Source organism: Bos grunniens, chromosome 17 (assembly GCF_055505025.1).
Source record: "Bos grunniens cultivar Pamir isolate PY7600 chromosome 17, Bosgru_T2T1.0, whole genome shotgun sequence".
NCBI classification, from domain to species: domain Eukaryota; kingdom Metazoa; phylum Chordata; class Mammalia; order Artiodactyla; family Bovidae; genus Bos; species Bos grunniens.
In genome coordinates this window covers 62,191,880-62,216,615 of record NC_141181.1, presented here as the reverse complement: position 1 = coordinate 62,216,615, position 24,736 = coordinate 62,191,880, and the positions used below count along the sequence as shown (strand labels likewise).

Sequence of the window (24,736 nt, the reverse complement as noted above, 5' to 3'; positions counted from 1 at the left end):
CAGAAGAAACATACTGGTAAATGACAGGGTTTGAACCTAAGAGTCAGAAGGAAGATGAGTGAGTTAATGAGATCCTTGGAAAGTTCAGAGTAACCATACTACTAATTGCTAACATTTATTTAGCTCTTACCGTATGCCAAACACGTTTAATCCTTATTATAACCCTATCAGGTAGGTACTGTTATCCCGCTCTAAAGAGAGTAAATGAATTTCAGAAGTTAAGCAACTTGCCTAGTAGTAGTGCTAGTTCTAGTGTTAGTCGCTCAGTTGTGTCCGACTCTTGGCTAAGGTCACTCGATCAGTAAGTGGTGGAGACAGAACCCCACTGTTAATTACTAGTCTGCTATTACAACTGTTGCCAATCATTTGTAAGCCTTAATTTTGTTGTTAAATATTAGTATCATCAATTGTTTTCAAATAATGATCCTGCTATTGTATTGTCATTCTGTATAGGATTCACACTGTCTTAGACATTTGAAAAACTGTTTCAAGCTGTTGGGGTTATTGACTGAGAGACTTTTCAAAACATTAGGAATGTCTTCTCAGAAATACACCTGCACATTATTCATTGATGGGATGAAATGAGAGAAAGGAGAAAACTGAAAACTTAAGCAGTGAGTGATTTGGACAGGTCTTCTGGCAAGTGCTTACAGATCTGGGTAATATATAATTGCATTTCAGCAGAACAGTGTATAGCCTCAAATGTTCTAATTCTTTAGAGAGCATTTAAATAAAAACAGTTTTCTATTCTTTAATCTGTCAAATAGTCATTGAGCCTTTTGTTCCTTGTGTCTGCTTTTCCAGACAAGTAAGGATCTGCTTCTTTTAGGAGACAAAAAGTCTGGGGACTGGGGGTGGGGTAGGGGCTGGGTAGTAATAGACCCTACATTGTCCAACTTGTTAATTTAGGAGCCAGGAAGTGTGAGAAGAGCCAAAGCAGCAAGTGGTAAAGATGACAGTTTGAAATGAAGTAATTCCTCCTCTCCTCCTCCAGCCCTCCCATACTTGTTATGGAAGAAAAATATGTGCCCCCTAAAAAGTCAGATTATTGTAATGCACGACTTCCCAGGTGGCTCAGTGGTTAAGAATTCACCTGCCAATGCAGGAGACTCGGGTTGGATCCCTGGGTGGGGAAGAGTCCTTGGAGAAGGAAATGGCAACCCTCTCCAGTATTCTTGCCTGGGAAATCCTTTGGACAGAGGAGCCTGGCTGTCTGCAGTCCATGGGGTTGCAAAAGAGGCAGAGATGATTTAGCAACTAAACGATAACAACGACAACAGTGCACACAATTGGGGATTATTTATTATTAGTTTTCAGATCATAGGTCTTTTATTATTTTTAAACCAGCTTTATTGAGGTATAAGTGACATGCCACAAATTGCATATATTTAAGCATACAATTTGATAAGTTTCCACACATGTATACACTCAAGAAACCAGCAACACAAATCAAGATAATGAATATACCCATCACCCCTGTGATGGCTCCTGGAACCCTTTATAATCCCTTCCTTGTTGCCAGGCAGACACTTTTCTGCTTTCTGTCACTATACCTTAGTTTGCATTTCCTAGGATTTTATACTTTTACACAAAAGTGGACTTTTGTGTGTGGCTTCTTATGCTCAGCAAAATTATATCGAGGTTCATCTATGTTGTTGTGTATGGCAAATAGTTCCTTTTTATTGATCAGTGATATTCTACTGTATGGCTTTACCACCATTCATTTTTCCATCCAGTTGTTGGTGGACATTTGGGTTGTTTCAGAGTTTGGCTTCACAAATAAAACTGCTCTGAATGTCCGTGTTCATGTGTTTATATGGATGTATACTTTCATTCTTCTTTGATAAATCCTTATCAGTGGTATGGCTGGATCACATAGCAGATGTGTATGTATATATTTAGGAGATATAATTTTAAAAAATTTTATTGGAGTATAGTTTATAATTTTTTTTTACTTTAAAAAGTTATTTATTTTTTAATTGAAGGATAAGTGCTTTACAGAATTTTGTTGTTTTCTGTCAAACCTCAACGTGAATCAGCCATGGGTATACATATGTCCCCTCCCTCTTGAACCTCTCTCCCATCTCCCTCCCCATCCCACCCCTCTAGGTTGATACAGAGCCCCTGTTTGAGCAGATGTATATTTAATTTTTTCAGAAACTACCAAACTTTTTCAAAATGTTCCCACTGGCAGTGTATTAAGAATTCAGTTTCTCCACATCTTGGCCAACACTTGGTGTGGTCAGTTTTTAAATTTCAGTCATGTAAAGGTGTGTCATTGTAGTTTTTTCCTATATCAGTACTGTTAAATTTAATTTACTTATTTTAATAGAGGTATAATTGACATGTAACATTATATTAGTTTCAGCTGTACAGCATACTGATTTGATATTTATTTATTGTAATTTTAATTTGTATTTTCCCTGGTGACTAATAATGTTGATCATTTTTTCATGTGTTTGTTTGCCATCTGTATCTCTTCTTTGGTGGCACATCTATTGATTAAATATTTTCCCTTTTAAAATTTATGTGTAAAAAATAAAATTTACTTCTTTGTTTTCTTATTGAAATTTGAGAGCTTTTTTATTCTGGATACAAGTCTTTGATCGGAATTGCAAGCATTTTCTTTTAGTCTGTAGCTTGTCTTTTCATTTTTTTAAACAGTGTCTTAAGCAGAGGGTTTTAATTTTGATGAAGTCGAATTTATCAGTTAAAAAAAGTGGATCATGCTTTTGGTGTTATTCTTAAGAAATCTTTGCTTAATCTAAGTCTCAAGTGTTTTCTCCAAGTTTTATAGTTTTAGGTTTGTGATCCACTTTGAGTTAACTTTTGTATGTGGTGTGGGCTGTGGATATATCTTCTCTTCTTTGCATATGAGTGTTCAGTTGTTCTAGCACCGCTTGTTGGAAAGACTGTCCATCTGTACTGAACTCACACCTTTTTTGAAGATCAGTTGTCCATTTGTACATGGGTCTATTTCTGGACTCTCTTCTGTTCTATTGATCTATTTGTCTTTATGTCAGTACTGCACGATCTTGATCATTGTAGCTTCATAACAAGTCTTGAAATCGGATAGTGTCTTCAGTCTTCAAACTGCTCTTTTTCAAATGACATTTAACCTCAAAATTAATACATTCACCAAGTAGTTACTGAACCAGGCAGGATGAGGCAATAAAGTAGGCAAAGATTGCTGTTCTCATGACTGAGAGAGAACGTGAACAAACCCATGAATAAATAAGACTATTTCAGGTAGTAATAACTTCTGGGAGGCCGAAAAAAGCAAATGTGGAGAATGTGGTTAGTTTTGATAATGGGTTTAGGAAAAGTCTCTGAGGAGGTGATCATAGGAGCTGACTCCTCAGTGACTAATATTCTGAATTTTGTGTAGCTTAATTATCAAACTAATCTTTTTTGGTTCATGGGTTTAGAGTCTCGATGTGTTCAGTAATTAAAATGTCATATTCAGTATGCTGATGCCTCTCAGCATCACAGGTAGGGAAAGGATGTGCAATTAAATGACAAGCCCCACCCCCACACACCCCTCTGCCATGGGCTTCCCTGGTGGCTAGGCAGTAAAGTATCCACCTGCCAATGTAGGAGATTGGATCCCTGGGTTGGGAAGATCCCCTGGAGAAGGAAATGGTAACCCACTGCAGTATGCTTGCCTGGGAAATCCTATGGACAGAGGTGCCTGGCAGTCAATGGGGTCGCAAAGAGTCAGACATGGCTTAGCCACTAAACAACCACCACCCCAGGTAATAGAGTGATGGCAGTTCTGTGTTTAGATTTTGAGATTGCTTGGCTGCTCTACTCTGCCTCGCCCGGCTGACCAAACAGGTTATATCTTTCAGCATCTGGTACATCTTTGGCATTTGCTTTTTTTCCTCTGGGAGAGACTGTCTGATGACGTGTACTGAGAGGGGCAGAAAATTTAGCTTGTTCTCTAACTCAAGGCTTTTGGTTTATCTGTTGCAGGTCAAGTACATTTTGTCCCAGGCTCTCCCTGGTGGCCATGTTTGTTTATCTCCTGTGGGAGTCAATAAACTTGCCTTACTGAAAAATAACAGCTCTGTGTCTTTCCAGTTGAAACTTGTTGTCTTTGCTAACGTCCTATCCAGAACTCGGGTTTTTGTCCAGAGCTGCTCAAATGCAAGGCCCACTGCTAAGATTACTTACTCCTCTTGCACGTGGTCAATGTGGTGACTGTTAGAGAGTCACACGAGATCTGGAAAAGCAGAGCCAACCCTTGTTTGTAATTGTTACTAGTGGGCCTTGGTGTACTTTGTTAGGCAGCAGCAGAACAATAGAAGACACTGTGCTTATTCCTTTTTCCCTTTGGGAAACACAGATAGCACTTGCCCTCCGATGCTGCCCTTTTTAAGGAAGGGGAAGACAAATACTGATGTTTGGTAGCTTCTGTGGCAGTTGTGGACTGCACCCAAGGGTTTGAGAACCGCCCCCGCCCCCCCGAAGTGGATTCAAGCTCCCTAAAATTGCAGCCCAGTTCACTACTGAGTTTTGGAGGGTGATGTGCATTCAGCAAACTCTTAGCAGTGCTGAAATATGAAAGACACAGTTCGTGTTTTCAAGTAGCATTGACTTTAGAGGGAGACAGACTTGTGGGCCAGCATCAAACGAGTTTGATGAAAGTAGTATCAAACTGAAACTGAACTTTGTCAGTACAGAGCGTACTGTTTAGAGCACACACATACTTGTGCGCTGATGTGCACTTCACACACACTGTGTGTGTCTGTTATATACACATACCTATACCCACATGCAATATGTTTATTTTAAAAACAGTAGACTATGGATCCAAGCCTTTGTCACTCCACTGACCCACTCTAATGGAACCTTGACTTATTCATTCACGAATGTGGGATTTAACTTGGTTATCAGGGGATTACTACGTATGGGGGGCACTGTACTAGGCGTTGAGTGTCCAGGTTTTAAGGAAACAGTGAGTGTGAAAGTGCTGAGGTGCAGAGTTCTCAGAGTGCTTGAAGGACAGACAGGAGCACGTGGTGGAGCTGACACTGGGGCTGTAGGTGGGGACGAGACCATGCAGGGATTATTAAGGTCCTCAGCATCACGTGGACCACAGAGAAGAGTTTGGATTGTATTTTAAGAGCAGCTCAAACCCGTAGAAGGATGTAATCGGGGAGTGGCATGAGATGATCTATTTAAAAATATCCTTCTAGCTGCTCTGAAGGGAGGGTTGTAAGAGGTTCGAGTGGACCCTGGGAGAGCAGACAAACAAGAGAGAGACTTCAAACAGGATAGAAGCCATTTGTGGAAAGATTTTTGCAGGCAGTTTCCAATGCCTTGTCATCAGAGCAGAGATACTGACCAATGAAACTCCGTGAAAAGATAATGATCAATTAAGCCATAGCTCTATACTACCATTAAAAAACTGCCTTAACTTTTTTTCTAGCCTCTGTTACCTAGAATCCTTTTCCCTATCAACTACCCCTCCCTCATGACTCATCCTTTTCCCCATTGAAAATTAGCATTTAATTGGAAAAGAGGAATATTCTTGTAATCTGCAGAAAGTACCACTTTAAGCTTTCTCCCCAAGGACAAAGATAATCATTTTTGTAGAGCAGCGGGTAAGAAAGCCATACCCAGTATCACTTTATATTTAGGCAAGAAACTGAAATTAGACTTTGGATCCCTAGTTTAAACTCCCTTCTTAGCATAGCAGCCTTGAGAATAAGTTCCTGAAATTAACAGCCTGCTCGACTGTTTCCCCACATCACTGGGGGGAAGGGGACGCATGGATAAAATAATCAGCATCATTGTATTTTCTTTTTGGTTCATCAGCATTTTCTTTTTTAAACTCACTTGACATAAAGAAGAGCCTGGTCTCAGTGAGCTAGGGCTTTGTAGAATCTGTGCTCAGTAATGAGAGATTTACATTTTTGGTATGATTTCCCGGCAAGTAGTTTGGGTTAGTAAACTCTCTTGGAGGTGGGGGATTCTGTCTTTCCTTTCTTCAGGCCCACTCAGCACAGGACTGATTTGTTTCACACATTGGTTGGAGGCTCTTTTTTCCACAAGCACTGGGGTTGTGAGAGTGTGCATGTGTTTTCAGCTCTTTCTGCGAGATGGGTGGCACCCACCTGGGCCGTGTTGTGACCTGAGAGTCTTAATAAGTAATAGTGCTGCAGACTCAGAGAACAGACTTAACAGGGGAGGGTGGGGAAGGGGTAGTGAGGGTGTTCGAGATTGTCATGTACACACCGTTATATTTAAAGTGAGTAACCAACAAGGACCTACTGCACAGCACAGGGGACCCTGCACAGTGTTATGTGGCAGCCTAGACGGGAGGGGAGTTTGGGGCAGAATGGATGCATGTATATGTATTTAGTCCCTTTGCTGTCCACCTGAAACTATCACAACATTGTTAATTGGCTGTACCCAATATAAAAGTAAAAAAAAAGTTTTTTTAAAAAATAGGCAGTGCCAGAGGATGACCGATTAGAAGGGGTTGTCAAGCACCTGGAGGTTTGTGAGAGTTACAGTGTACAAGAGGAGAACGCTCATATTCCCTGGTGGCCCAGTGGTTAAGACTCTGTACTTGCACTGCAGGGGGCACCGGTTTGATCCCTGGTCAGGGAACTAAGATCCAGCATGCCTTGTGGCAGGGCACTGAAAAAAAAAATACATAAGAGAACTCTCTTCCCCTCTTCTGCATGTGATTTTTTTCCCTGTGCCCTTCCTTTCTGGCTTTTCTCCTCCCTGATTTTTCTTCATTCCCCAAAATTAACTCAGGCATCCGTCCTTCACCAAGTGCCTATGGTAGACGTTAGGCAGACTGACATTTATCTGTTTCTTCTCATCTTTTATGGACCTACCTTGTTGATAAACCCAAATGCCCTTTTCCCCTCCTTTGAGGTAACATAGATACATTTACATGATTTGGGGAGACTAACCTCTGCTGTTTGAATTCACATGAAGCAGAAGATGGGGGCAGGATTTAGAGATGTGTGGCCTCAGTACCTACTATTACAAGTGTTTCTGTCATCCTTGAGGCCGGCTCTATAATCTAATATTAAACCTGTTAACTTCACAACCCTTTGGCTTCCCTTGTGGCTCAGTGGTAAAGAACCCACCTACCAGCGCAAGAGATGTAAGGGACATAGGTTCAGTCCCTGGGTTGGGAAGATGCCCTGGAGAAAGACATGGCAACCCACTCCAGTATTGCCTGGAGAATCCCCATGGACAGAGGAGCCTGGTGGGCTAGTCCATAGGGTCGCACAGAGTCAGACACGACTGAAGCGACTTAGCACACGCATATCCTTTACCCTCCCTCACTAAGATCTCAGGGATTGAATGAACTCTTAACTGCTCTGTGTTAGAGGTGAGCATTTTGCGAATCACAAAACTGCTAGTCGTTGAACTACAAATATTAAACATGTAATTGGGAAAAAGTTTCTGGTAAATATAAAGAACTTTTTGAAAAGCATAGCTCAGGAAAGAGAGTTTACAATATATCAAAACTCAAGTGGGTGGATTATGTTGTAGAACTTTCAATTTCTAATTATACACCGTTCGAAATAATGTGGGGACAGCCCCTGAGCCCTGAAGTTCAGTTTTTGCAAAGACAGTGTAACATAAATGATTCATATGTCAAAATGGGCCATGTGAAACTAACATAATTATGCAAGAGAAGAATCTATCTGCATATCTTCCACCAATAATAATAATGATAACAACAGCGATAACCAATGTTTGTTAAGCTCTTACTCTGTCTAGCCTTTGTGCTAAATGCTGGTTACTGAGTTTCCCCCATAAACATTACTCTCCTCTGTTCCCTCTTAATAACATGATAGGCATAATTAGAACCTGGCAATGAAGCAGTAATAGTTTGTTTAATATAAGGGTAAAGAGACCACGTGCTTTTTCCCCTGTGCCAGTCTGCCTGATGGGTGTCCGTGGTGGTTACCTAGCCCACCTTCAGCAGTCACTTTTTTTTTTTTTAGCAGTCACTTTTATAATGTCTCTAAGCCTTAGCAGGATACTCTACGTAAATGTTGTGTTTTTAAAATACACAAAGGTGGGAACACATGGTTATGAATAAAGACCATCTAGACTCAGAGACCTGCTCTAGAAATTTTTAGAAATAAATAACAGTGTAAAGGCTAAAAATTTGATTTTTGGAGTCTGCATTGTATGCTGGCCCCATGGAAAACAGTCAGTAAATGTGGCCACAGTTTTAAAAAAATAATGTATTTATTATTTATTTTTATTTTTGGCTGCTGGGTCTTTGTTGCTGCGTGTGGGCTTTCTCTAGTGGCGGAGAGGGGGGCCACTCTCCTGATGCGGTGCGCGGGCTTCTCATTGTGGTGGCTTCTCTTATTTCGGAGCACGGGCCCTAGGATGCATGGGCTTGGTTGCTTCCATGGCATGTGGGACCTTCCTGGATCAGAGATCGAACCCATGTCCCCTACATTGCAAGGTGGATTCTTAACCACTGGACCACCAGGGAAGCCCTGTGGTCGCAGTTTTAACTAGCCATAATAAATAATAGCCAGTAAATTATTTTTTTCCTTGCTGTCAGAGCAAGTTCATAATTGAGGAGAAAAAAATGTATGTAATAATATGAGTATGGAGAAGTCTTTTCTGTTTTATAATTTGCAACTTTTTATTTAAATCTGAAATATTTGTAGGGGAGAGAGACTCAAAAGGGAGGGGAGATATATATATATATATATATATAAAATTATGGCTTCCCTGGCGACTCAGACAATATAGAATCCACCTGCAATGAAGGAGACCCGGGTTCGATCCCTGGGTCAGGAATATTCCTTGGAGAAGGAAATGGCAACCCACTCCAGTATTCTTGCCTCAGAAATCTCATGGACAGAGGAGCCTGGTGGGCTACAGTCCATGAGGTGTGAAGAGTTGGACATGACTGAGTGACTAACGCTTTTCATGACTTGATTTGTGTTATTGTACCTCAGAATAAAAGCACAATATTATAAAGCAATTTTCCACCAATTAAAAAATATTATTAGTGGGAAAAATATAATTATGCCTTCTCTGTCTTCATACTCTTTTCCTGATGTAAATTCTCATCTCTGTCTTATTTACTTTCTTCTTCCAGTCACCCCATCTTTTTAGTACCTATTGTGAAGGGTCCTGTTAAAATCTGTGCCTTTATTGTAAATATTTTATTCTGACCTAAAACAAAATTCCTAGTTCCTAAGGTGAAAGTCCTTAGAGTTTTTTCTGTGCTAAGCATTTTATGTGTTATTAATTTACTTCAAGCTCACAACAACTTGCTGTGAGTCAAGTTTTTCTAAACATAGCAAGAAACCCAGAAACCATAAAGGAACAAGCTGATAAATTTAATCATGCCAAGATGAATTTCTTTGGGGGCAAAAAAATTAACCACAAGTGAGTAAAAAAGGAAAAATGCTAAGACAAATGTTGTCACACATATAATAAAGGATCATTTTTCTGGTTCTATCAAGAGCCCCTTTAAATGAGTAAGAAAAAAAATCCAATAGAAAATGAACAATGGCAAGCTGACAACTCACAGAAAAGGGGGGAAAAAAATGGTCTGAAAACTTGAAAAATTGCTCAGTCTCACACAGAAATGCAAAGTAGAATGGTACCATTTTCCATGACTCAGATGAAAAAGTTTGGTAATATATGTGGTATTGGCAAAACTGGGAGAAAACAGGGACTTTCACACTCATTTCATGGGAGTTGAAACTGTTACCTTCTTTTGAGTGCAGTTTGGCAGATTTATCAGAGTTAAAAAAACACTCTTGTCAAAACAGTTTTGTTTCTAAAATTTTAATTTACAACCATACTTGTAAACTTGTATAGAGATAATTATAAAGGGTATGATATGCTGCATTATTTGTATTAACAAAAATCTAGGAATAATATAAATGTCCTTTAATAGGGATTAAATTATGAATAGTACATTCTTATAATGGAATAATGTATAGCCATTAAAAAGAATAGAAAGATCATATAGAAAGATCTTTGTGTTGTAGTAAGTGAAAAATCGGGGTGTAGATCAGGCTTCCATTTGTGTGTGTGTTCCACATAGCCTGGCATGGAGTATGCACCCGTGCACATGTAGGTAAGTATGTGTGTGTGGCGTGCTGCAATTCATGGGGTCGCAAAGAGTCGGACACGACAGAGCGACTGATCTGATCTGATGTGTGTGTGTGTGTGTGTATATGCATGAGACGTTTCTCAGTGTTACAGGAAACTTGCTAACTGTAGTTACTTTTGACGAATACAGCTGGGAGTCTATGGAACCTTGGGCTTTTTCTCTGAAATTTCATGCCTATCGTGCTGTTTTAATAGATAAATTTTAAAAGGTTTTAGAAAGTTTTAAGTGTGTGTGCTCAGCAGGATCCTAGAGGGCATCGACTATACAAAACTAGAGCCACCTAAAGTAGCTGGCTGAGATAAGGAAAGATGAAACAGGAATGAAAAACAGGATAACCAAATAAAAAGATCTTGCTAGAAGCAGTAAACAGTGCTTTTGAGGGAGCCCTCCCCATGGTGAGGTTGGGGGCAAACCTGAGAAATTCTTCTAAGAACCTGTTTTTGAAAAACAAAGAGGAGATAACAGAGGTGACAGTAAGGGATCAGATCTCCCATAGGTGGTGGGGGCCAGGCTGGGTGACCAGTGTACCTGAAGCAACCGCTGAGCTTGAAGTATGTGTCAGTTCACTTCAAGTAACCTGAGAATTGTAGGCTTAAGGATTTTTTAAACACTGTGATATAACCATCGTTATAATTTAAAAATAATTAGAATCTTTGAATCAGGAACAAGGTATCTGCTGTCCATATCACTGAAGTAGCTGTCTTTTTCTGGGATAGTTATCAGTGTTATATTTGCTTCATGAAAGGAAGTGGTGCATTTTCTTTTCCTTTTGCTTCTCTGGAATAATTTATAGAGCATGGAATGGTATGGTCTTTGAAAGTTTGATAGAATTCCATTTTGAAACCAAACAAATAAAAAGCTTGGTGCTTTTCTGTGGGGTAATTTTAAAATTGCTCTGTTTTTATATAGAAATTGGTTTGCCTGCATTTTCTCTTGAATGGACCAGTTTGGGCAGTCTGTATTTCCTTAGAAAATTATTCACTTCATCTGGATTTTCTAATTTATTGGTACACCAGTTTGCAAAGTAGTTTCTTAAAAAATTCTTCTTCTTCTGTTTGAGTGGTTATGGTTATTTCCCCCTTGTCATTTCTTATTTTGTGTATTTGTGATTTTTTTTTTCTTATTTGTGTATTCCTGATTGAGTTAACTAGTGGTTTGTCTATTTTGCTAATTTTAAGAAGCAGGATTTTTATTAATTACATCTGCTACCTTTTTTTCTTTGATTTTTGCTTTTATCTTTATAAAATATGTTTCCTTCCTTGTGGTATACTTTGGCTTTTGTTTGGCAGGGGTGGGACTTTATTTATTTTTTTATTTTTTTATTATTGTTAGTGTTTGTGTAGTGAATTTTCCACTGATCACTCTATTAGCTGTATGCTATAAATATTGATACATAGTGTTTTTGTGGCCATTATTTTTTAAAAATTGTGTAATTTGAGCTTATATTTCCCCCTTTACCTAACAGTTGTTTAATGGAAGGTTTTAAAATTTCCAGGTACCAGGGCCTTTCAGTTTTTTGCTTTTGTTAGTAGAATTCGGTTTTATTGCCTTATGATAGTGTATTTGGTAATACTTTTTTCTCTTACACTATATATATTAGTGAAGTATAGTTGACTTACAGTGCTTTAGGTGCACAGCAAGGTGATTCATTTATGTATATATACATATATATTCTATACAGTCAGCAAAAACAAGACCAGGAGCTGACTGTGGCTCAGGTCATGAACTCCTTATTGCCAAATTCAGACTTAAATTGAAGAAAACCACTAGACCATTTGGGCATGACCTAAATCAAATCCCTTATGATTATACAGTGGAAGTGAGAAATAGATTTAAGGGCCTAGATCTGATAGAGTGCCTGATGAGCTATGGAATGAGGTTTGTGACATTGTACAGGAGACAGGGATCAAGACCATCACCATGGGAAAGAAATGCAAAAAAGCAAAATGGCTGTCTAGGGAGGCCTTACAAATAGCTGTGAAAAGAAGAGAAGCGAAAAGCAAAGGAGAAAAGCAAAGATATAAACATCTGAATGCAGAGTTCCAAAGAATAGCAAGGAGAGATAAGAAAGCCTTCTTCAGAGATCAATGCAAAGAAATAGAGGAAAACAACAGAATGGGAAAGACTAGAGATCTCTTCAAGAAAATCAGAGATACCAAAGGAACATTTCATGCAAAGATAGGCTCGATAAAGGACAGAAATGGTATGGACCTAACAGAAGCAGAAGATATTAAGAAGAGGTGGCAAGAATACACAGAAGAACTGTACAAAAAAGATCTTCACGACCCAGAGAATCACGATGGTGTGATCACTCACCTAGAGCCAGACATCCTGGAATGTGAAGTCAAGTGGGCCTTAGAAAGCGTCAGTACGAACAAAGCTAGTGGAGGTGATAGAATTCCAGTTGAGCTATTCCAAATCCTGAAAGATGATGCTGTGAAAGTGCTGCACTCAATATGCCAGCAAATTTGGAAAACTCAGCAGTGGCCACAGGACTGGAAAAGGTCCGTCTTCATTCCAATCCCAAAGAAAGGCAATGCCAAAGAATGCTCAAACTACCGCACAATTGCACTCATCTCACATGCTAGTAAAGTAATGCTTAAAATTCTCCAAGCCAGGCTTCAGCAATATGTGAACTGTGAACTTCCAGATGTTCAAGCTGGTTTTAGAAGAGGCAAAGGAACCAGAGATTAAACTGCCAATGTCTACTGGATCGTCGAAAAAGCAAGAGAGTTCCAGAAAAACATCTATTTCTGCATTATTGACTATGCCAAAGCCTTTGACTGTGTGGATCACAATAAACTGTGGAAAATTCTGAGATGGGAATACCAGACCACCTGACCTGCCTCTTGAGAAATTTGTATGCAGGTCAGGAAGCAACAGTTAGAACTGGACATGGAACAACAGACTGGTTCCAAATAGGAAAAGGAGTAGTCAAGGCTGTATATTATCACTCTGCTTATATAACTTATATGCAGAGTACATCATGAGAAACGCTGGGCTGAAAGAAACACAAGCTGGAACCAAGATTGCCGGGAGAAACATCAATAACCTCAGATATGCAGATGACACCACCCTTATGGCAGAAAGTGAAGAGGAACTAAAAAGCCTCTTGATGAAGGTGAAAGTGGAGAGTGAAAAAGTTGGCTTAAAGCTCAACATGCGGAAAACGAAGATCATGGTATCCGGTCCCATCACTTCATGGGAAATAGATGGGGAAACAGTGGAAATGACTTTTTGCGACCCCGTGGACTATAGCCCGCTCGGCTCCTCTGTCCATGGGATTCTCCAGGCAAGAATGGGCTCCAAAATCACTGCAGATGGTGACTGCAGCCATGAAATTAAAAGACGCTTACTCTTTGGAAGGAAAGTTATGACCAAGCTAGATAGCATATTCAAAGCAGAGACATTACTTTGCCAACAAAGGTTTGTCTAGTCAAGGCTATTGTTTTTCTTGTGGTCATGTATGGATGTGAAAGTTGGACTGTGAAGAAGGCTGAGCGCCGAAGAATTGATGCTTTTGAACTGTGGTGTTGGAGAAGACTCTTGAGAGTCCCTTGGACTGCAAGGAGATCCAACCAGTCCATTCTGAAGGAGATCAGCCCTGGGATTTCTTTGGACGGAATGATGCTGAAGCTGAAACTCCAGTACTTTGGCCATCTCATGCAAAGAGTTGCCTCATTGGAAAAGACTCTGATGCTGGGAGGGATTGGGGGCAAGAGGAGAAGGGGACGACAGAGGATGAGATGGCTGGATGGCATCACTGACTTGATGGAAGTGGGTCTGGGTGAACTCCGGGAGTTGGTGATGGACAGGGAGGCCTGGCATGCTGCGATTCATGGGGTCATAAAGAGTTGGATACAACTGAGCGACTGATCTGATGTGATCTGAGATATGTATTATTTTTCAGATTCTTTTCCATTATAGGTTTTTATAAGATATTGACTATAGTTCCCTGTGCTATACAGTTAACTTTTGTTGTGTGTTGCATATTTATTTTTTTATTAGACATCTAGCATTCTATTCATACTACATCAAACAAGTAGTATCAAAATGTCATAAAGTTTTTAGCTAGGCAAAAATTTATAAGTTTTCTAAAATACATATATTATACATGTATATCAGTTCAGTTCAGTCGCTCAGTCATGTCCGACTCTTCACGACCCCATGAATCACAGCACGCCAGGCCTCCCTGTCCATCACCAACTCCCGGAGTTCACCCAGACCCACTTCCATCAAGTCAGTGATGCCATCCAGCCATCTCATCCTCTGTCGTCCACTTCTTCTCCTGCCCCCAATCCCTCCCAGCATCAGAGTCTTTTCCAATGAGGCAACTCTTCGCATGAGGTGGCCAAAGTACTGGAGTTTCAGCTTCAGCATCATTCCCTCCAAAGAAATCCCAGGGCTGATCTCCTTCAGAATGGACTGGTTGGATCTCCTTGCAGTCCAAGGGACTCTCAAGAGTCTTCTCCAACACCACAGTTCAAAAGCATCAATTCTTCGGCACTCAGCCTTCTTCACAGTCCAACTCTCACATCCATACATGACCACAGGAAAAACCATAGCCTTGACTAGATGGACCTTTGTCGCAAAGTAATGTCTCTGGTTTTGAATATGCTATCTAGGTTGGTCATAACTTTCCTTCCAAAGAGTAAGCGTCTTTTAATTTCATGGCTGCAGTCACCATCTGCAGTGATTTTGGAGCCCACCAAAATAAAGTCTGACACCGTTTCCCCATCTATTTCCCATGAAGTGATGGGACTAGATGCCATGATCTTCATTTTCTGAATGTTGAGCTTTAAGCCAGCTTTTTCACTCTCCTCTTTCACTTTCATCAAGAGGCTTTTTAGTTCTTCTTCACTTTCTGCCATAAGGGTGGTGTCATCTGCATATCTGAGGTTATTGATATTTCTCCCGGCAGTCTTGATTCCAGCTTGTGCTTCTTCCAGTCCAGCGTTTCTCATGATGTACTCTGCATGTAAGTTAAATAAGCAGGGTGATAATATACAGCCTTGACGTACTCCTTTTCCTATTTGGAACCTATTTGGAAGAACAGTCTGTCCTTTTCCTATGTGGAACAACAGTCTGTTGTTCCATGTCCAGTTCTAACTGTTGCTTCCTGACCTGCATACAGATTTCTCAAGAGGCAGGTCAGGTGGTCTGGTATTCCCATCTCTTTCAGAATTTTCCACAGTTTATTGTGATCCACACAGTCAAAGGCTTTGTCATAGTCAATAAAGCAGAAATCGATGTTTTTCTGGAACTCTCTTGCTTTTTCCATGATCCAGCAGATGTTGGTAATTTGATCTCTGGTTCCTCTGCCTTTTCTAAAACCAGCTTGAACATCCAGAAGTTCACAGTTCACGTATTGCTGAAGCCTGGCTGGAGAATTTTGAGCATTACTTTACTAGCATGTGAGATGAGTGCAGTTGTGTGGTAGTTTGAGCATTCTTTGGCATTGCCTTTCTTTGGGATTGGAATGAAGACGGACCTTTTCCAGTCCTGTGGCCACTGCTGAGTTTTCCAAATTTGCTGGCATATTGAGTGCAGCACTTTCACAGCATCATCTTTCAGGATTTGGAATAGCTCAACTGGAATTCCATCACCTCCACTAGCTTTGTTCGTACTCACGCTTTCTAAGGCCCACTTGACTTCACATTCCAGGATGTCTGGCTCTAGGTGAGTGATCACACCATCGTGATTCTCTGGGTCGTGAAGCTCTTTTTTGTACAGTTCTTCTGTGTATTCTTGCCACCTCTTCTTTTTTTTTTTTTTTTTTGCCACCTCTTCTTAATATCTTCTGCTTCTGTTCCGTCCATACCATTTCTGTCCTTTATCGAGCCCATCTTTGCATGAAATGTCCCCTTGGTATCTCTAATTTTCTTGAAGAGATCTCTAGTCTTTCCCATTCTGTTGTTTTCCTCTATTTCTTTGCATTGATCACTGAGGAAGGCTTTCTTATCTCTTCTTGCTATTCTTTGGAACTCTGCATTCAGTTGTTTATATTTTTCCTTTTCTCCTTTGCTTGTCACTTCTCTTCTTTTCACAGCTATTTGTAAGGCCTCCCCAGACAGCCATTTTGCTTTTTTGCATTTCTTTTCCATGGGGATGGTCTTGATCCCTGTCTCCTGTACAATGTCATGAACCTCAGTCCATAGTTCATCAGGCACTCTATCTATCAGATCTAGGCCCTTAAATCTATTTCTCACTTCGACTGTATAATCATAAGGGATTTGATTTAGGTCATACCTGAATGGTCTAGTGGTTTTCCCTACTTTCTTCAATTTAAGTCTGAATTTGGTAATAAGGAGTTCAGGAGCCACAGTCTGCTCCTGGTCTTGTTTTTGTTGACTGTATAGAGCTTCTCCATCTTTGGCTGCAAAGAATATAATCAGTCTGATTTCGATGTTGACCATCTGGTGATATCCATGTGTAGAATCTTCTCTTGTGTTGTTGGAAGAGGGTGTTTGCTATGACCAGTACATTTTCTTGGCAAAACTCTATTATATAGACATGTAATATGTGTATAATACATATATGGCTATATATTAAAAAATGGAAAACATAGACTAAATAAAATGGGAACACTGACTATGAAATAGATAAAGTGAAACAAACTAGATAAAAGTAAAAGATAATCATATAGTCCAGTTGCTTTGAAACATGGCTGCTCATTAGAAACACATCTGGAGAAAAAACGCTATACCTGGGCATTTGTATTTTTCAAAAAATTCTAAGATAATTCTGATGTGCATCTGGATTTTAAAAAGTGATCACAGGTTTTTCTGTTAAATGGGAGTTTTGGTGATACAGAATTCTATTATTTTCTGTTGACCAATCATGATATAATGGTATTAAGTTGTAATACTTCTACTTTATAGGAGTTACTATTTTCTTTTCTTTGTGACCTAATATATCTGATCAGTTTTTATGAAAATTCTCTGGTCACTAGGGAAGAATATGTGACTATTATCAAGATGTGGAATTCAACATATGCACAATATATCTACCATATTGTTTATGTTGTTTAGATTTTCTATCTTTTACCTATTTTCTTAGTCTATTTTATTTTGTATTGGATGTGGACTATTAAAATCTCCTATTATTAGTGTGTTTCCTTGCATCTCCTATAGTTTTTGCTCCATAAAGGTGATTGTACATAAACAGATAGAACCTCATCTACATTTATTGTTATGATTGATAGGTTTGGTATCAATTCTATCATAATATTTTATACTTGCAGTTGACCCTTGAACAACACAAGTTTGAATTGCACAGGTCTACATAAACACAGATTTTCCTCAATAAGTATGTGCTACAGTACAGCACAATCTGCAGCTGGTTGAAATCATGTGGTTGGAAGCAGAACAGTGGATATGGAGGCTGTCTATAAAGTTAAATATGGATTTTCAACTATGTAAGGATCAGTGCCTCTAACCCCCAAGTTTTTCACGGGTCTGGTGTATATGTAGTGTTTCCTTGCATTGTTTGTCTCAAGATGTGTGTGTGTGTGTATAATTTTTTTCTAAGATGTGTATTTAAAAGTTTTTTGTTGAAAATAGTTTTTTGGAAGGTTTGTGTCTTTTTTCTTAATTCTAGTACTTAAACCCCTCTGTTTGGTTATTTAACTTTCATTATCAGGCTTATCAGATTTTTTCATTATCTTTAAATACCCATCTGTTGCCTATTGCCTGTATAGCAATGGGGCTTCCCTGGTAGCTCAGCTGGTAAAGAATCTGCCTGCAATGCAGGAGACTCTAGTTTGATTCCTGCATTGGGAAGGTCTGCGGGAGAAGGAATAGGCTACTCACTCCAGTATTCTTGCCCAGAGAATTCCATGGACAGAGGAGCCAGGAAGGCTACAGTCCCTGGAGTCACAAAAGAGTTGGACATGACTGAGTGACTTTCACTCTCACTATACAGCAATGAGGTTTTTATTTTGGCGGTGTTGGGTCTTAGTTGTGGCACTGGGGAATCTTTCCTGGCAACACACAGACTCTTTCGCTGTGGAGATCAAGAGGGCTCATGTGGGATCCTAGTTCCCCAGCAATGAGGTTTTTATTGTTTTCCCTTTCCCATTTTCTGGTTGTAGTATTTCTCCTGTGTGACAATGTGTAACTACTGTGCATCAGTCCTCTACTCTCATTCCCATCTTTGTTTCATTGTCCATGCACACTTACAGATCATTAAATGCCCACAGTCAGTTATTTTGTCAGTGTTGCTTGTTACTATTTGCTTAGATGAAGTTTATCCTCTAGGAGATTCATCAGGAAAGACTGATATGTGCAGCATTCCCTTAGTTCTTGTATGTTGAAACTTGTTTTTTTCTATAGCTTTGATGGTTGAAGGATAACTTGGCTGGATATAAAATTCTTGGTTTACACTTTTCTTTCATTGAGTTTAAAAAACATTCTTGTTCATTTGTCAACTTGCTATATATGTTGACTTTGAAAAGTCGGGTGCTGGTCTCATTTGTTTCCTGTAGCAAGTTATTTGATTTTCCTGCAGGCATTTCCCATTTGTCTTTAAAGTATAATAATTTCATTAGAACAAGTGTCAGAGTGATTGTTCTGGGCTAGTTTTCCTAAGTACCTGGTGAAACTTTTCAGTGTATATATTCACATCTTATTCATTGTCTCAATTTATTTTTTAAAAATTTAATGTATTTAGTTATTTATTTTTGGCTGTGCCGGGTCTTTGTTGCTTTGCAGGCTTTTCTCTAGTTGCAGTGAGCTGGGGCTATTCTCCAGTTGCGGTTCCTGGACTTCTCATTGTGATGGCTTCTCTTGTTACAGAGCATGCTCTCTAGCACACACGGACTTCAGTATTGCAACACATGGGCTCAGTAGCTGTGGCTTTAGAGCTCAGGCTCAATAGTTGTGATACATGGTCCTAGCTGCTCTGCAGCATGTAGGATTTTCCTGATCAGGGATCAAACCCATGTCTCCTGCATTGGCAGGAGGATTCTTTACCACTAGGCCACCATGGAAGGCCCTCAATTTAGTTTTAAATATTAGTTCTGTTCTATTGCATGTGTTTTTTTTTTTTCTCGGTTATATGTGTGTTCACCCACTCAGCTTCAGACTACCACATCAAGTAATACGTTGTTTTGTAGCCAAAAGCAAAAGAGATTTGACATTCTAACTGGCTTATATAGGTAGACAAATTGAATGTTAATGTAAGATTTTCACTGTACTTTTTGAAAAGTTATAAGTAATTGGAAACCCTCTGTTACTGCTTTTTGATTCCCTAGGGCTGTGGGGACTCAGGTGGGAACCACAGATCAAAGAAATCGTGAGCAAGGTTAAAAAGGAAAAAAAGAGTTTAGTAATCATGCTGTATGCTAAAGTATGGGATGTTGGGATGAAAGGTATATATAACTTGAGGTTGTTTTCCTGGGGTAAAATTCCATCTTGATCTTTTGACAGGCTCTCAGAGGGAGTAAAAAGCCAACTAATATATGCGTATTTTTTTCACCTGAGCCCTGTGATTTTTCTCTGGGACAATCAGAGTGATGTTTAGACTTCCCCCCAAATGCTCGGAAGATACAATAGGAAAAATTAAAAAGAAAATAAATTTCAGTTAATGTAAATAACAGGAATGTTGGTAGGCTATGTCTGAATTCTTGCCTTTTCTGATTATTCCTTGTCAGAACAGTCTTACATTTATTATTATGATTGTCAATAATAAACCTTAGTGCATAATATATATGCACTCTCAAATGACTAAGCATCTCGTATTTAGCATATGCCAAATCCAACACCTGAGTTTCCTCTCCCCACCCTTTTCCCCTGTTTTGTACACAGTACCTCCAACCTGCTACTTACCCAGACCTGAAACCCAGGCATCTTTCTTACTCTTTTCTTTTTTTCCCATCTCATTTGTTAATAAGGAAATCCTGTTGGCTACCTTTAGAGTATTCCCAGTTGGACTGTCTATCACTGCTCCTTCTGCCACCTTGGTCCTTGGTATCATCATCTCTTGTGTGGATTATCACAGTAGCTTATTTAACTGATCTGTGTGCTTCTGTCCTTGCATGATAGCTTGAGGGATGATTTTAAAATATAAGTCAGGGACTTCCTTGGTAGTCCAGTGGCCAAGACTCTGCTCCCAATGCAGGGGGCCTGGGTTCAATCCCTGGTCAGGGAACTAGATCCCACATGCTGCAACTAAAAATTCTGTGTGCCACAACTAAAGAGCCTGCATGTCACAATGAATGTTGAAGATTCCTCATGCTGCAACTAAGACCCTGCACGCCAAATAAATAAGTTAAAAAAAAACAAAGTAAGTTAGATCATGTTGCTCTTCTGCCTAAAAACCCTGTAGGTCTTTCCCAGTTCACAAAAAATAAAAGCTGAAGTTTTTACAGTGTCCTCCAAGGCCCTCCCTCATCTGGCTTTTCATTACCTCACTGGCCTCATCTCCTTCCCCTCTGACCCTTGTCTGTTCTGTCCCAAGCTGAACAGGTCAAAAACAGTCTGCCCCTGTGCCCTTTTCTTGTTCCTCTCTTTGCCTGCTGTGCTCCTGTCTTATATGGCTGCATGTTACTGCCTTGCTTCTTTCAGATCTGATCAGATATTCCCTTATGGCTGAGGCCATCCCCAACCACCCTGAATAAATAGCATCCATTTCAGCCCCAGTCCCCTTAACCGTGCTCCCAGCCCCACCTACTGTGCCAGTGGGACGCCAGGTCCCTACCTTAGGGAAGATAAGAAGGAGGCGGTGATCAAAGAGAGTTGGGGAAAGGTTGTGTTGATATTTTTATCTGCTACTCTTCTCATAGGCATTTTAGCTGCAATGGTGTGGAAAGCAGTGCTTTGTTTTTCATTGCTCTTTTTCTCTCCCTCTCAAGATGGTTTCACCCAAATATCACTGGCGTGGAGGCAGAAAACCTACTGTTGACAAGAGGAGTTGACGGCAGTTTCTTGGCGAGGCCCAGTAAAAGCAACCCTGGAGACTTCACACTTTCCGTTAGGTAAGCTGGAAGAACAAGAGCACATCCTGAGAGTGCCTGCCAGGTGGGAAATGTTAAGACCACATTTGGACAACCTGCTACCCTCATTTAGAGTCTGAAGACCTGTCTGCAGCCCTGTGAGTGAGGCCTTGCCAGTGCCCTGGTCCCCAGATTAGGGGGGATTCAGGCTTGCTTGTGGGGTTTCAGAACATAGCCTCCTGAGAGTGAGCGGATTAGGGAGTCAGCAGAAGGGGCCTGAAAGGTGGGCTTTTCTTCTCTCTTGAGGGACCACATAAGGATGAGTTGGAGCAGAGCATAAGAAGTTCTTAAATTGAGCCTGATTCAATCCCAGTGTAATCCCAAACAAGGCACAGTTCTGGTTTCACTCATCCTGAATCTGGTTCCCTTTCTCTTCTGGTGACTACTGAATGGGAAAAAATACTCTTGAAGTATTTCTTCAAATAGACTCACAGACATAGAAAACAAACTTAAGGTTACCAAAGGGGGAAATGGTGGTGGTGGGGGTCTGGGATTAACAGATACACACTGTATTATATATAAAGTAGGTATCAAAGACCTGCTGTATAGCCCGGGAAACTGTACTCAGTATCTTGTAATGTTCTATAAGGGAAAAGAATCTGAAAAAAAGGTGTGTACATAACTGAACCGCTTTGCCGTACACCTGAAACTAACACAGCACCGTGAATCAGCTATACTTCAAGTAAAAAGAGAAAGAAAGAGAAGAGTTTCTTGAGATCACTTTTCTTTTTCAAAAAATAAAGCATCACTGAGGAAGTTGTGGTGCCGTTTGTTCCCCTGTCCAGTCCCATTCCCCTCGCTCCTTCCTCAGAGGAAACCACCATCAAGAGGCTGGCATATCTCCTTCCTGAACATGTTTTTATACTCGTACTGCATTTGTCCTATGTGTGAATGATATGAAGTTGGTTTGTGTGTTTTTAGAATTCATATCCCTGGCTTTATAACGTATGTATTCTGCAACTTCCTTGAAATTTTTTTTTTTTTTTTTAATTCTGTGCTGGGACATATAGATCTAATTATCAATTTTAATGGCTGTATAATACTTGAATGGTGTGAATATACCACAATTTATCCCATCCCCTATTGTTGGACACTAAGTTATCTTTACTATGTTTAAAACTGTTTTGAACAGTATGGCCATCGCACCCTGTTGCATGTCTCTTTGAGCCCACATGGGAGAGTTTTTTCTTGAAATTGAGTTTCTCTTATATACTTATATACTCTTATATTCTCCTTGCTCTAGCTCATTCCAGGAGCTAGATATGAACTGCTCTATGAATTTTCTTTTGTTGTTATTATTTTTAAATAAAAAAGTAAGGAAAATGTGCTCTGAGGATTTATCTAGGACCCTTTTGGGACTTAAGAAGTCCCTTTTCGATGGGTATTAGTTTCTCTAGGAGCCCATGTCATCGTTAGCTTTTACTTCTGTTTTGCTACCAGGAGTGGGCAGAAGCCTTCGTGAGTTTTTGGGCCTTGTCCTAGCACAGACCTCTAACCTACAGTTGAGTGACATTTGACTTACAAGATTATATAATAGTAACGATGAGGAGGAGGAGGAAGAGGAGGATGATAGCAGACATTACTGAGGACTCAACACATTGCAGGCCATCTTGCTAAACACTCACCGTATTTCATTTTATTTCATCTCTCCAGTAACCTAAGAATAAATACCACTTTATTAAGTCCTAAGTCCTAAGAATAAATACCACTATCTCCAGCTTTGAGGTAAGTAAGCTGAAGCTCAAAGGTCAAGTTAGAAAGCCGGTCTCGTACCTAGTAGGCAGCAGAGCCAGGACTACAGAACTGGTGAGGTTTTTTTTTTAATTTATTTTTCCTCAGCTTTTTATTCTGAGCAATTTCAGGTCTATTGGAAAGTCAAAAAATGAATACAGTGAACACCCACATTCTCTTTACCTGTTATTATAACATTTCACTGTGTTTGCTCTTTCTTTTTAGGACTGTGTGTTTGTATACTCCTTCTACCAAACCTTTTGAAAATAAGTTGCAAATGTCAGGATGCTTATTTTTAACCTCTCAATATTGTTAGTTCAGTGTGCATGTCCTACGAACAAGGACATCCTGTATAATTACAATATCATTAATATTATATGTGAGAAATTTTAACATTGATTCAATATTATCTAATGTACAGTCCCTGTTCAAATTTCTCTCGTCATTTCAATCGTGGCTTTTGAAGCCATCCCATTATGTCACATCAGAAAGCACAGAATATCTGTTTGTCTTATCTTTTGGTGTTTGTACTCCTGGAGTGTTACTGCTTCTAGGCCCTTGTAGTAGGCAGAGCTGGGGAGTAAATATATATTTGAAAGCAAATTTTAAATATATCAATATCAATAAATACATGAATATATATCAAACCAAGTTTGATAGTTCCAATTCAACACCAGCTTCTTCACCTCTTCTCATTCCATATTTGCATTTCTGTTCACTTATAGAGAAAACCCTGTTTTATAGCTGCATCAGTGTATGACCTCATTCGCCCAATCCTATAATAGGAAAATAGCTTCAAAATGACTATACCACTATCATTTCTAATTACAAACATTTCTAATTAAGTAAAGTTCATGATTTCCCTGGAGTCTTTTTTGTTCTTAGAATATATCCCAATAAGGGTGTACTGTTAGTACTGTTTTCAGAAGCTACAGAAATTAATTTTCTGTGTAGTTATGAACTTACTACAAAGTCAGATTCATTTCTTTCTGTATTCATTTTTGGTTATGTACTCATTTTTTTATGTATATGATAAATGTTTTATTGTGTATATGATATAATAGACACTGAGATATGTGTATATGTGTGTGTATGACATGTTTATTGTTCTAGTTTTCTGCGGGTGATCTAAACTTTTTGTTATGCGCCCATTCTAGTTAGTCAAGGAAGATACCCTGTTTTAACTTTGAGGAAAAAAAATACAGAAAAATACATAAATTTATGTACAATTACCCATGTTGTGTTTATTGCCAGTCATTTTTTTCTTCAAAGTAAAATATAAAGTAAAGCAAAGTTTCCTCTTTTTCACCACACTTTCTACTCTTCTTTTCTTTCTCAGAAATAACTACTTTCTGAGTTTGGTATAATTCTTTCTAGTTCATTTTAAAAAGGGTACATATAATAAATAATGGAACATAAAAATAATAAAATGTAAACATAATTATATATATGTCTGTGGTCTGTGTCATGAATAATGCATGGTATGACTTGTGTACATTCTGAAATTTTCATAAATGGTACATGCTGAGCACATTGTTCTGCATTGTGCTTCTTTCATGCTCTGTCATGTATATTTATGTATATGTACATTTTTTTTTGGCTGCACAGCAAGCCTTGCCAGAACTTGGTTCCCTGACCAAGTATCGAACCTGGGCCCCAGGAGTTAAAGCACCAAGTCCTAACCATTGTACCATCAGGGAATCCCTAATATCGTATTTTTGAGATCCACCTATGTTGCTTTGTATTGATCTAGTCCATAACTGAAATATCTGTTTTTGTGTTATGTTCTTAAGGTTAGAGATAGAGAGCTCATGTGCTAAAATAGAATCAGGTGTAGCTGGAGGAGAGACTTACTTGAAGTACCTTTTTTACAG

The 24,736-nt window shown here is 39.4% G+C and overlaps 1 protein-coding gene across 4 annotated transcripts in view; it reads left to right on the top strand.

The window, feature by feature from the left end:
* PTPN11 (protein tyrosine phosphatase non-receptor type 11) overlaps positions 1 to 24,736 on the top strand; it is a 70,653-nt gene that overhangs the window by 971 nt on the left and 44,946 nt on the right. For all 4 annotated transcript variants that reach the window (XM_086348145.1, XM_086348143.1, XM_086348144.1 and 1 more), the window contains exon 2: positions 20,991 to 21,113. In XM_086348145.1, the coding sequence (XP_086204271.1) occupies positions 20,991 to 21,113 (123 nt within the window). The remainder of the gene's footprint in view (positions 1 to 20,990; positions 21,114 to 24,736) is intronic.